Source organism: Gloeophyllum trabeum (assembly GCF_000344685.1).
Source record: "Gloeophyllum trabeum ATCC 11539 unplaced genomic scaffold GLOTRscaffold_00001, whole genome shotgun sequence".
NCBI classification, from domain to species: Eukaryota; Fungi; Basidiomycota; class Agaricomycetes; order Gloeophyllales; family Gloeophyllaceae; genus Gloeophyllum; species Gloeophyllum trabeum.
In genome coordinates, this window is record NW_006920410.1 from 449,842 (window position 1) to 462,060 (window position 12,219).

At 56.1% G+C, this 12,219-nt stretch overlaps 4 protein-coding genes across 4 annotated transcripts; 2 read left to right on the top strand and 2 right to left on the bottom strand.

The window, feature by feature from the left end:
• Positions 1-1,553: 1,553 nt before the first annotated feature.
• Positions 1,554-3,530, top strand: GLOTRDRAFT_112845 (uncharacterized protein; the record flags this gene model as incomplete). Its single annotated transcript, XM_007862372.1, has 8 exons — positions 1,554-1,616; positions 1,676-1,747; positions 1,798-1,909; positions 1,968-1,994; positions 2,061-2,143; positions 2,227-2,372; positions 2,466-3,248; positions 3,360-3,530. 8 exons carry the CDS (start codon positions 1,554-1,556, stop codon positions 3,520-3,522), a joined length of 1,449 nt encoding a protein of 482 aa, XP_007860563.1. The 3' UTR covers positions 3,523-3,530.
• Positions 3,531-3,564: 34 nt separating this feature from the next.
• Positions 3,565-4,779, bottom strand: GLOTRDRAFT_31344 (uncharacterized protein; the record flags this gene model as incomplete). The annotated part of the gene is made up of 4 exons (XM_007862055.1): positions 3,565-3,624; positions 3,694-4,181; positions 4,243-4,584; positions 4,641-4,779. 4 exons carry the CDS (start codon positions 4,777-4,779, stop codon positions 3,565-3,567), a joined length of 1,029 nt encoding a protein of 342 aa, XP_007860246.1.
• A 624-nt stretch (positions 4,780-5,403) lies between these two features.
• Positions 5,404-6,280, bottom strand: GLOTRDRAFT_112846 (histone H3; the record flags this gene model as incomplete). Its single annotated transcript, XM_007862373.1, has 6 exons — positions 5,404-5,627; positions 5,686-5,794; positions 5,855-6,004; positions 6,068-6,123; positions 6,183-6,207; positions 6,266-6,280. 6 exons carry the CDS (start codon positions 6,278-6,280, stop codon positions 5,566-5,568), a joined length of 417 nt encoding a protein of 138 aa, XP_007860564.1. The 3' UTR covers positions 5,404-5,565.
• A 1,728-nt stretch (positions 6,281-8,008) lies between these two features.
• Positions 8,009-11,733, top strand: GLOTRDRAFT_118502 (uncharacterized protein; the record flags this gene model as incomplete). Its single annotated transcript, XM_007862374.1, has 3 exons — positions 8,009-9,347; positions 9,421-10,652; positions 10,702-11,733. 3 exons carry the CDS (start codon positions 8,009-8,011, stop codon positions 11,539-11,541), a joined length of 3,411 nt encoding a protein of 1,136 aa, XP_007860565.1. The 3' UTR covers positions 11,542-11,733.
• Between the last annotated feature and the right edge of the window lie 486 nt (positions 11,734-12,219).

The window sequence follows — 12,219 nt, forward strand, 5'->3', positions numbered from 1 at the left end:
GCAGGATACCCAATCAGCTCAGCTGAACTCACCTGATCATGACGTGAGCAGGTGACTGTAGAGCACAGTGAGACACAAACAAGATGCTAGTGTAGAGCAATGGACTAAGGAAAAGTATATCCCGTAGAACAATTACCAAAAATGCGAAGCTGCTTGTACCTATTTGGTTATTCCCGCTACCTTTGGTAGTGGGTTTTAGCGTCCTTGATGTGAACAACTTACAAAGTAGATTTGCAAGATCGGGAGAAACCTGCCCTAAAGTCCCAAATAAGGGAAGTGTGACATCAAAACATACTGTACCGATACGACCTTAGGCAACGCAACGGCTTATGTAATTCACCGTGGGAATGTGGCAGGTCAAGCAACGTCTCCGTCGGGACAAGGGACACATGCAACGCAACCTGCAGTTGCGCGTACTAAGGTGAGGGTAATGCAATGTTGATACACTCCTCAGATAGATCTGAGGCTCAAATCGCTGAGAGAAGACTCAGAAGAAGCTTCAAGAGGGTTTCCAAAGCACCTGCGAATAAATTTGTTCATTTATCCCCATTTAGCGCGGATTTAGGCTCCGGGGCCCCAAGCAACGAGGTGTCCGGGACACGGGACAAATCTCAAAATAGGCAACGGCGACGGACCTCTCGGGACACGGGACGTTGCCTAAGGTCGTATCGGTACAGTATCACAAAAGGAAACAGAGGGTGAATGGTATTGAATGCCGGCCCACTGACACAGTAGTGACAGGCAGAGGAACTTGAACACTCAGGCAAGAGGGATGCATAGAAGTGGCAGGACATTCAATTCATAAGGAGTGGTTGAGACCGGAGATCTGGAGCTTGAAGAACATGACTGCCTTATTCAGTTCTGATATAAATTTCCGAGACTTGTGGTGATATGTTATACATGTCCTGGACCATAGGTCTCCGAAATTATCAATACATTGCAGGAGGTTGAGGAGCCCCATTCGAAGCTGCTGTCTACACACAGTTCGAGTCAAAGGTAGCGGGTTCTGCTGCGCACGAGCGCGGCCCTGCGGCCTTATTGTGGCTACTGAAAGCGTCCGATACAATCCAATCCCAACACCTTTTGCCCCAGCCAAAAGAGTTGAACTCCCGAAGTGTCTGCACCAGCTCAGCCATCCACACGATACCCCACAGCTCGCCGCTCGCCAGCACTGCAAGTCCGCCGACGCTGGACTGCAGATTGTTGACATTGACAGACTGACAGGATGCATCGAAGACAGCCACGGGATGCCCAATATTTCTCTCAACACACGACCCTGAACTCTATGACTGACTCTCCTCGGCAGCGGACTAGCCAAACCGATCCCTCAATTCACTCACCGATATCGGAGCAAGTACTACACCGACCGAGTATATAAACTGCTCGTGCTCTATAGCGCAGATACGAGCACACGCCTTGTCATGTCCGCACTTACCCATAGCATCAGCGGCGACACCGTCGTCTCCGACACCGGCTCCCCGACCGACGACGCGCAGAGCAAAGCCGCGCGCATCGACGGCTATGCCGACGACGAGGACGACGTCGTGCCCGCGATGCACGCCGCGCGCACGCTCATCCTCTGCTTCGACGGCACCGGCGACCAGTTCGACGACGACGTCAGTGCCAGCCCGCAGTCCTCCGCTGCTGCCCGGCCTGACTCGCGTTGCCTTCGCAGAACTCGAACGTCGTCCAGCTCGTCTCCATGCTCAAGAAGCACGACCCTGATGAGCAGATGGTCTATTACCAGGTGCGGCACTGCGTTTGCTTCTCCCATTCCTGCTAACCGCTCTTGCACAGACCGGAATAGGCACGTACACCGGCCCCGGCGCGACCGTCAACTCCTTCACGCGCACGTTCTGGAAGCTTGCCGACCAGGCCGTCGCCTGGAGCCTCAGCTACCACGTCCAAGGTAGGCTCACATAGCAGTTAGATGTATATATCCGCCTAATGGGTTTTGCTAATGGCAGGCGGGTACGAGTTTCTGATGAGCCACTGTAGGTGTCCCGTTCTCAGATGCAAAGGACTGATTAACATTTGCGTCCCGTTTCGCTTGCGTGCAGACCGCGCCGGAGACAAGATATGCATATTCGGCTTCTCGCGGGGCGCCTACACTGCGCGCGCCCTCGCCGGCATGCTGCACAAAGTGAGCTCTCCCCCCTCCATACCTCCAGCGCCTTCCCCCTTACACCGTTCCTCGCACACCACTAACGCCCCCGCTGACTCCAGGTCGGCCTGCTGCCGCCGGGGAACCGCCAGACGGTCCCGTTCGCATACAAGATGTTCAGGCGCGAGGACGACCGCGGCTGGGCGCAGAGCACCGCGTTCAAGAAGGCCTTCTGCATCGACGTCGACATCGAGTTCCTCGGGGTGTGGTGAGTCCGCCCTGTCCTCCACGCATCTACCTCTTCTCACTTCTCACTGCTCAACTCGTTCATGCTACGCGTTCGCATCACTCACGCCCACAGGGACACGGTTGCCTCAGTCGGCCTCATCCCGCGGCACCTCCCCTTCACGACGAACAACACGTCCATCAAGACCTTCCGCCAGGCCGTCTCGCTCGACGAGCACCGCGCCAAGTTCAAGGTCAACCACTGGCACCGCCACTCGCCCGAGCAAGAAAAGCTCGGCACGCAGCCCGGCGACATGCCGCGCTCCTCCCGGCGCGCCGCCCATCCCGATCAACACGACAACGGCGATGGGAAACACACTGACAAGGGCAAGCACACCCAGAAGAAGACGAAGGGCAGGGGCTGGACGAAGACCGACGTCCTCGAAGTGTGGTTCGCGGGCTGCCACGCCGACGTCGGCGGCGGCTCCGTGCGAAACGACACGCCGCACAGCCTCTCGCGCATCCCGCTGCGCTGGATGGTGCGCCAATGCTTCCTCGCGCGCACGGGCATCCTCTTCCACGGCCGCGCGCTGCGCGCCTTCGGGGTGGACCCCGCCGCCTTATACCCGACCGTCCAGCCGCGCCCGCCCGCGCTGGGGTTACGAGATAATACGGTGCTGTGTGAGCACCTGAGTAAGGTAGCGGCGGAGGGGAAGTGCGCGGACTCGATTCCGGGGAGCAAGGATATCGAGTTTGGGAAGGTGGGGAAGATGGCGAGCGAGGAGGAGGAGGATCTGGCGGATGCGCTGTGCCCGCTGTATGATGAGCTGACGATTGCGAAGTGGTGGTGGATACTCGAGATTCTGCCCCTTAGGGTGAGGCAGCAGGCGGAGAACGCGAGTTGGTTTTCGTGTTGGACGTGCGTATCCGTCTTTATTCACTCTTCACTCTTCCCTGCATTTAATTGTGTGGGATAGGATGGGAAGGAAGGAAAATTGATTTATTTGCTGACTATCGTGTGTGTGGCTAGGATACATCTCGGGAGGCCACGGGAGCTGCCGAAGCACCATCTGCGCGCAGGGGTGAAGGTGCACCGGACGGTGAAGACGCGCATGGAGGCGGCGAAGATGCTCAAGGGCGCGCATTATAATCCGAGGGTGGTGTTTGATGGGGACCCCACCTGGGTTGATTGATGGAAAACCTGGGGGGCTGTAGATGCTTGCAATAGACGCTAGTTACGATCGTATCACATTTGCTAAGAACTGCATCGTTTCTTCTGGGATATCCCAATGCGCCTGCGAAGGCGGAGAAAGCAACAGGAGGTATGGGTTTCACCTCGGCATCAGTCGGGTGGGGCCACTCACGAAGTGGTTAGCACCACACTGCTCGTGCACGCTGAGTGTCCGGACGGGCACCCCGCCCGCCCTGAGCTCTTCATGCCGCCTCTCGATCTCCCAGCGCGCAGTGAGCATCTCCCACGCGCTCTCCATGCAGGGTACCAACTTAATCTGCACGTCCGGCCACACACTCTCACTTACCCTGAGCGCCCCAACCAAATTCTCCACCCTTACCCCGGGCTGCAGCCTTGTCAGCAGCACGTCCGGGCTGTCCAGCGGCGAGCAGTGGCTAACACTTGCGAGCTCGGCGGGGGTCATGCGGTCGATGCTAGGGGTTTTGGACGGGTTCCGGGTCAGGGTGAGGCCGCTGGCATTCCTGGAGTGAGGAGACGGGTGCGAGAAGTAGCCGGACATGAGTGAGTAGAGGGTGGGGACCAGTTTGGACGGGGGAAGGGTGGGATCCCACATCGGGTGGGTGCGGCCGTAGGAGAGCTCGCACACGAATTGGGGGCAGTCTGTCAAGTATCGCATTAGGTTGGGTTGGTCGGTGGGGACACTCAGGAGGAAACAACGTACCATATAGGATGATACACCGGCAGTGTTGTTCGATGGTTCCCGCTATTTCTGGCGGGAAGGTATGCGCGTGCGCGAGCATAGCCAGCGCGAAGACGTTGCCCGCGGACCACGCCAGGACGGCGGCCTGCCCTATCTTCTCCGTCTGGACGAACCAGTGGACGAAGGACGCAATCTGCAGAGCCAGGGCGCGCAGCCGGGTCGCCTGCGCGTCCTTATCTTGCCCCCGCAGAGCTTCGAGTTCCGAGTGGGTGTATGGGGTGGAGCTGGGATAGCCACGCCGGTTAAGCGCGACGATGCGGAGGTTGTGATGCAGTGCGTGGGGGTGCAGGCGGCGGAAGATGGCTGGGTCGCGGGAGAATATGGGTAGGTGTGGTATACAAGAGTGTTGGCGTGCTTACCGCTATGGAAGACTGCACCATGGATCAGGAACAGAGTGGTGTATGCCTCGGTGGAGTCCTTGGTAGGAGGTCCGGTGTCTTCGTAGTAAAGCTGGGTTCCGATGTCGTCTACTGGTGCAAGGCCCGACTTGTACACCATGTCCTCTCGGGAGTCGGGGGTTCGAACGTTCAAGTTCGAGATACCTAGGCTTACGATAAACTGCCTCTATTTATACTGACGGGCTGGGTTTACGTTGAGCTACGCGATAGTCATAAGAACCGGTGGCCCAGGCCGACATGAAGGACGAGGGTCCTCTACCTTTCATACTCACGTCCCCTCGACTCTGAACACATCAGTGTATGAGGATATGCTTTCCAAACGAACGCAGGGTAGCTTCGAGAGATAATTTGGATTGGGAGGGTATTCCTGAACATATTCTGTACTTCAACGAATGTGGCCGCGTTCGGCCGAAGTGGGACAAACTGCAACCGGTCCTCTCCGATAACAACAGAGAACTTCAAGTTGAACCTGTACGCACCCTTGTGGAACGTAGTGTATGCACAATGCTGGACCGCGTCTGCCCTTCCCGGACCCTACTCGAGTGTCTTAGCTTCGCTTAGACGGTCATGCCGTTTTGCTGATGGAGGTCATCAACGAGGAAAGCCCCAGACCCTGACAAGTTATTGTATCCTCATTTGTGTACAGGTGGCAGGATTGCTGCACTTGAGGTCCTCACACTCTAGAATGTTTCTTTACTAGCCACCATATCACATCCTAGCTTGCGCATATCACACCTCTCATGAAAAATTGGATAGCATGGGGTTTACACACACATTATAGGGTTCGAACGTATCTCACCGAGTCTCATAATACATGGTACATGACCAGACAACGTTTATAAACATAACGAGGAAAGAAGAAAAGACTGACGAGAGCCGTAGTTGCTTAAGAGCGCTCGCCGCGGAGACGCCTGGCCAAGGCCAAATCCTTGGGCTGGATGGTGACACCTGAGAAGGAACGTAAGTCAATGTCAGAAACACGGGGACAAAAGGGGAGGGGACTCACGCTTAGCGTGGATAGCAGCCAAGTTAGTGTCCTCAAAGAGGGAGACGAGGTAGGCCTCAGCAGCTTCCTGAAGAGCCATCACGGCGGAGGACTGGAAGCGCAAGTCGGTCTGCGCCACAAATTGGCATATTAGGACACCTGCCACCCGTAGCCACAATGAAAAACGTACCTTGAAGTCCTGAGCGATTTCACGCACGAGCCGCTGGAAGGGGAGCTTCCTGATGAGCAGCTCGGTAGACTTCTGGTACCTCCGGATTTCACGGAGGGCGACGGTACCAGGCCGGAACCTGTGGGGCTTCTTGACACCACCGGTGGCCGCCTGAGGTCGAGTGGCACAAAACAGTGAGATGAAAATGCCACAGGAAGATGGGAAGAGACGTACGGCAGTCGCGGTCTTCCTTGCAGCCTTGGTAGCGAGCTGCTTACGAGGGGCCTTGCCTGAAAGTAATGTCTTAATCTCCCCACATGCCACCAACGACTCCTCAACGGCGACCCACCTCCAGTAGACTTGCGGGCGGTTTGCTGCGCGACAAAACACGTCAGTAATGTGCGCTCCATGAAAACGAGGACGCCGACAAACCTTAGTACGAGCCATTGTTGATTAGAAGCGTTGAGGGCTGTTGGCGACGACGAGGGCGGAGGCGGGACGACTTGCGCGCCTGGCGGAGACGGTTGTGGTTGATGACAAGGGGCGAAGAAGGAGCGGAGCTCGGACGGACGAACGACGTCGTTCTGGGCTGTGGCTTTCTCACGGTTCGAGTCAACAATCACTCCGCGGAAGGTGCGCACTGACCACCTCGAACTGAGGCGCGGAACATTGGACTTGAGCTGTTCAGAGCTCTTTTGCCTCTTAATTCTTCCCTGGGTCCTCGCCTCGACGCAACGTACAGCGCGCATTTCAGATTGCTGAGAAAATTTTCCTGGTCCATATCGTTCACGGGGATGTCGATGTCGCTGATTTGCGCGTCTTATGGCTTTGGCCCTACTAATTGCCGCTGCAGGTTACTCGGTACCGACTCTGGGATGCGAGATAGCTCTACGGAGAGCATATGACTCGATTGACTTGGGGTCCCATTCGCCTGGACGCTCGACTTCACGGCGTATGTATATCGTTCTTGGAAATCGGACTTCTACTTCTGAGCCTGGTACATAACGGAAGGAAACTAGGCGGCCGCTCTACGGAAGGGATGCGACTGTAGAGCAGGTCACATCACATTACAGCTGTTCTTCGACAGGTCTTATGGGCTTGAGCGGACTGTCTACCATACTGGTGTTCCTTGGATCTCTATTGCCGTATAGGCGCGGCCCTTATAGGTCCGGTATACCGACTACAAACTTGACTAGTGCTTCTATGCCGTATGGTATGGCGCGATTCGGTTGCAACGAGGTGTCCTATATACAGAGGAAAGCTTGGATATACAAGTCCACCGGAATGAATTCGGACTTCGGCGGACTTCGATCCGCTCTCACATGGATATCTGGACCCACGATGAACATTCATGTATGGTATGTGGCAGAAGAATGGACGCCCATCTCGGTCAAGAGATCCGTTAATGTGTCCACTCGAACAGCATGGAAAATCAGAGAAGCTATCTTGTTCCCAAGGTAGCTGTATGTATTAAATCGCAGAAAGCTCAAACCGTTGTTACGCACTGAAGTACTAACGAGTTATTACAGATTATCTGAGGCACCATTGTCTGCAATTTGCCTCTGCCTTTGTATCGCAAGGTGTTCAACTGCGATGCCTGTTACCCTCCCACACAGGAGCTTGTTCTCCGTGACTTGCAGGTAAGTATATATGGATGGGAAAGTGTAACCAGACGATCGCCAGGAGGCGGTGGGAGAGTTTGGAGTACGTACAGCGTTCTTGTTATATTCTTGTTCGTGGAGATAATCCAAACACACTGGCGCCTGTCGTATGGACAGTAACACTGGCAAGGGTAACTGCAGACAAGACATACGATACCTTGCCTCAGGTTACTCGCATGGCGTTGAATATTCCGGGAATGACGGACAAAATGACGACAGCCAAGATAAACTTACACCAGTTTTCCTTGTTTTTCCTCTGAATTTCCACAAAAAAACCAGCACCAAGTATCCCGGACATCATTTCTAGACTGAATTCTGTGCGAATCAATTCCGGATTTGGACATTGCCGTCTAAAACGCGTGATCCTCGCCCCGAAACAGGGCCGGAATTGATCGAAATGCCTCGCGCTCCGTCACGTTCGTGTCTTCGCTTGCAGCTGCAGTCCAGCCTTCCTCTCCACATCCTACAACGCTGGCCGACATCCTAAGGCTCCTCGTCGCCGTCGCCAACCGCGATGCCGCTGCTGGGTATCTTTTCTAAGCGGGACAAACACCAAAGCTCGCCAGAGGAAGCGGCAGGCGTGGCAAGTGTTCACTCCCCTAGCGAGTCCGACACGGCAGACTCTGAATATATCTTACCGACATCAAATGTCCCGGCTTCTCGCAACGGTCATAACATTTATAACGGTCCTGCTGGTGCCTCGTCAAGCAAATTGAAGTTGCCGGGATTCCGTCGAAAGGGACATGGGAGTCCCGCAGTAGTCTCGGCGAAGAACGTTGGGAACGCTGCACGCGATCCGAAGACTTGTGCCCTTTCCAGCGCCGCTTCAGAGGCAGACTTAGACCTTCTCAAGGTCCCACTACCGGATAAAAAGTCTCTTTTCGCGTCGCCCGCGTACGGCGACCCGCATAGCGCACGCTCGACCAGGTCTCTCCCGAACGAGCGGGGCCATTCGCGCCAACCTTCCCAGGACTCGGTCAAGACGGACGTTATGAAGAAACCGAAGCAGTTGCCCTCCCCTTTTGTCCCCAAGGCTGACAAAAAGTCCGGAGGATTGTTCTCCTGGGCCACTCGCGAGCGGACAAAGTCGAAGCCAAGCCGCCCTCCCTCGCCACCGGTGGAGTCGTTCAACCTGAAGTCCTTCCGCCACGTAGGCCCAGCAGAGTCGCCGTCCGTATCCCCTCGGCCTGTCTCCCCTGCACCATCGATACCCTTCTCTCCCACTCCTCCGCCCCGCCCGAGAGGAAACAGCGTGGCATCAGAGTCCTCCCAACGCATTTCCGTTGCCGCCTTTCGAGAGGCGCAAGCTCGCCGAAGCGCAGCCCCTTCACCAGTCCCGTCGTTACGACCCCCATCAACGCTTGATCTGCCCCGACCACCGATTACCCCGAACCAGTCACCTAGGGCCTCCGGCGTACAGCCTGCGGGTCCCCGTGCTCAGTCCCGTCCTCCTCCACGTAGATCGACTGCGCCTGCAATACCCACCAATTCGTCCTCAGAAGAGGAAGAGTCCGAGGAGGAGGAAGAATCTGATTCGGACGCTGAAGCCACGTTGCGTCCTGGCCGTCAAAGGACCATCACGCAAAGAGCCCGCTCAGAGCTTGGGCATAGATCACCTGGTGCTTCATCGAACAAGGTGAAAAAACAGTCATCTGGCAGCAAGTCAGAGCTCGGTCACGGCCAGAATCTAGTCGTATCACCCCCGTTACGGACAGCGCGTAGTCGTTCTAGTAACTTCGAGGAGGGGTCTCCTGCTTCGTTCAATCGTGTTCGACGATCATCTGACATGTCTTCCATGACACCTGTGCCTGCTACCAATCAAGGTCCAGAGACAACTAGAGGCTCCGCAGCGGGTGAGCACATTCATTCACTCGGTTGACTGATATCTCATTGAGCGCACCCGTACTTTCTTATTCTCCCTGCCAGTTCACGACTCTTCGGAGACAACGTCAAGGTCGGCCATCTCGGCGCACCAGCGGCAACCTGCACGGAACGCTGGCACGTCGGATTCGGAAAGTTCACATGAAGACGATGAGGATGAGGATAACGCCCCTCTATCCAGTCTCATCCAGCCCAAGCGGCCTGGGACTGCCATGTCTGGTAACAGTGCTACGACATCCGCTTCGCGCGCGAGGAAGCCGTCGCAGCCGCCCCTTATCGACGTCTCTTCTCTCGGACCTTCACCTCCTCTACCGCACAAGAAGGACGAGGAACAGTCGTTCACGATGTCGCCTCTGGCGTTCTCGCCCACGAACTTGACGGAACGTCTGGCTAATCTGACTAAGGGACTGGGATCAAAGAGTACAGATAATCTGCCGGCTCCTCAGAGGGACCCTGCGACTGCATCCGCTGCTGCTATGCCGCAGCCTCAGCCCAAACGTGCTGCGACAATGTCACCGGTATCCGATGATGCCCTCGCAGATATGTTCTCTTTCAGCCCTATACTTGCCAAAGCCGATTCTGGCCCGTTGGGCACTTCTGAGCCCAAGCTCGTCAGCAGTTCTCCGGAGTCTATGTCTCCTGTCAGTAGTCCTGTAGAACAGCCGGAGGCGAAGCGTATCGTCCCGACTCCAGTGAGACAGCGAGAGCAGCCTCCCTCGTTCAGCGTCACGTCCCGACCCAGGTCCACCCACACTCTGTCTGAGTCGCATCTGTCACCACCGGAATCGAAGCCTCCGCAACCCGTTCCGCGCATGAACTCTTCGCATTCGTCGTCAGGATCTTCCCAGCCCTCTACCGTACGACCGCCTACTCTTATATCGCTCATTCCGCCAGGCTCAGGTTTTGGAAATACCCCAGTCCCCAAGAAACCGTTCGCTGAGCCGCGGCGCGGAAACAGTCCCGCAAGCTCGACTGGTGATTCTAGCAGCGGTAGGGCGCCTTATACCCCCCGCGACGGGAGTGATTACGGGAACGATAGAGCTTGGGATAGCAAGAGCGTAAGCAACGTCAGCAGCAATGTGGAGGCGGCCCGTAGACGGGGTCATAGGAAGAGCTCTAGTGTGACTTTCGAAGATGAGGTCCTGCAGGCGAAGGATCAGGAGCGAGAGAGAGGTCGGCCGACGACAGTTACGAAGGAGAGGGCGGAGATGACGGATAAGGAGGCTGAGCAGAAGAGGCGTGAGCGTAGGAGGAGCGAGGCGAAGGCCGCGATTGAGGTACGTTTGTTTGACGGGGAGCAGTATCAAACCTCACACCTTTGCATAGCTGGGCAACTTAATCAATGGCCGGGGACCTATCGATAACGACGACGAGGATGACGAAGACGCGCCCATTTCACAGAACATGCCGCCCAGGATGAATATGCTGAACCCCTCTAACCCCATGATGGGTGGTATGCCGAGTATGAACTTCGGTCCTTCCCCCTCGCAGCAGATGCCATGGATTCCTCCTACACAGATGCTCACGCCACAGGTTACGGGTATGCTGACTCCCCAAGCTTTCATGGTCCCGCCTCCGCCTATGGGAGCCGATCCGAACTACCTAGCTGCACACGAAAGGGCCATGATGATCGCCAAGCAGACTTACCAGATGGCTGTTGCACAGCAGGCCATGGCCGCTGCAGCGGAGGAGTGGGAGAGGAGTTCGACGTACGCGGGGTCTACGTATGGCGGTGGGTCGATGTACAACGGCGGGATGGGCATGGGCGGTCTCACACCTCATTGGACAGGTGGTAGTGTCATGTTCCCTTCCGGCGCGCGCTCTGTTTATGGTGCTTCGAGTGTCATAGGCGACGATGCGAGCGAGATCGGCGGTGGTGGATGGGGCTCAAGGAGTGTTTATGGAGAGTCATTTGGTCCGCCTCGGAACCCCATGATGTACAACGGACCGGGGCAGGGTTTCTATCCGCCTCGCACGGAGTCCATGGGCCAGTTAGCCGCTCAGCAACAGGCGAACGGAAGAGCTGGCGCAAGGCCGCGGACAAAGTCCTCTCCTCACGAGCAAGTCAACTCCCCGCCGAGGTCTTCCGGACAGCCAGGCAAGAAGGCGCCTCCGCCATCGAGCTGGACGCAGCGGTATCAGACTGCTCTGCGTGACGGCTCATAGCACTCGTAACATTTAGTTTCTTTTTCCCCACTAAGTTAATCCACAAGGGCGCCCCCAGGTTGAAGTTATGGGCTTTTTGACGAGCATCTCTCATTTATTATTCTCAATTACAGCAACGGACTTTCCCCCGGCATAATCATCCAATCCTTCATGCACTATATAAACATCACCGTTCATTCACTTCCTCCGCTAGATCTACGGTCCTGGTCAGGCACCGCCACAGTCCCTTACAGTCCATTCTCCCGCGCTGCGCCACTCGCGTAGCTGGCCTCGACCCTCCACGCGAGCATTTCTCGGGACCCCTGCCTCCCCTTCCGGGTCTCATCCGGCCTCGGACATCTGCGCACGACAGATCCGGCGAGATTTGAGGCTGATAAGACCATTAGTTTCCTCATTATTATCTCTTGTGCGACAGTTCTTGATGGCTTCCCATGGCACGCCTGCATCTCAGGTTCCCCATCAGTTGCTGCAGTGAAATTACGTTCGATTTAGGCTACCAGGTTACTGTGAAGGGTGCACTGTATGTACTTAGATGGTCGTATGATAACAAATTACCGGGAACCTCTGTCCCAAATTCTTTACCCCCCTTGCGTGAACTGCCAATTTTCTGCATGAGCCCATCTTTGCTCTAGCCATTCCCGCCATTTCTCCGCGACTTTGCCATCCTTCGTGTAGAGG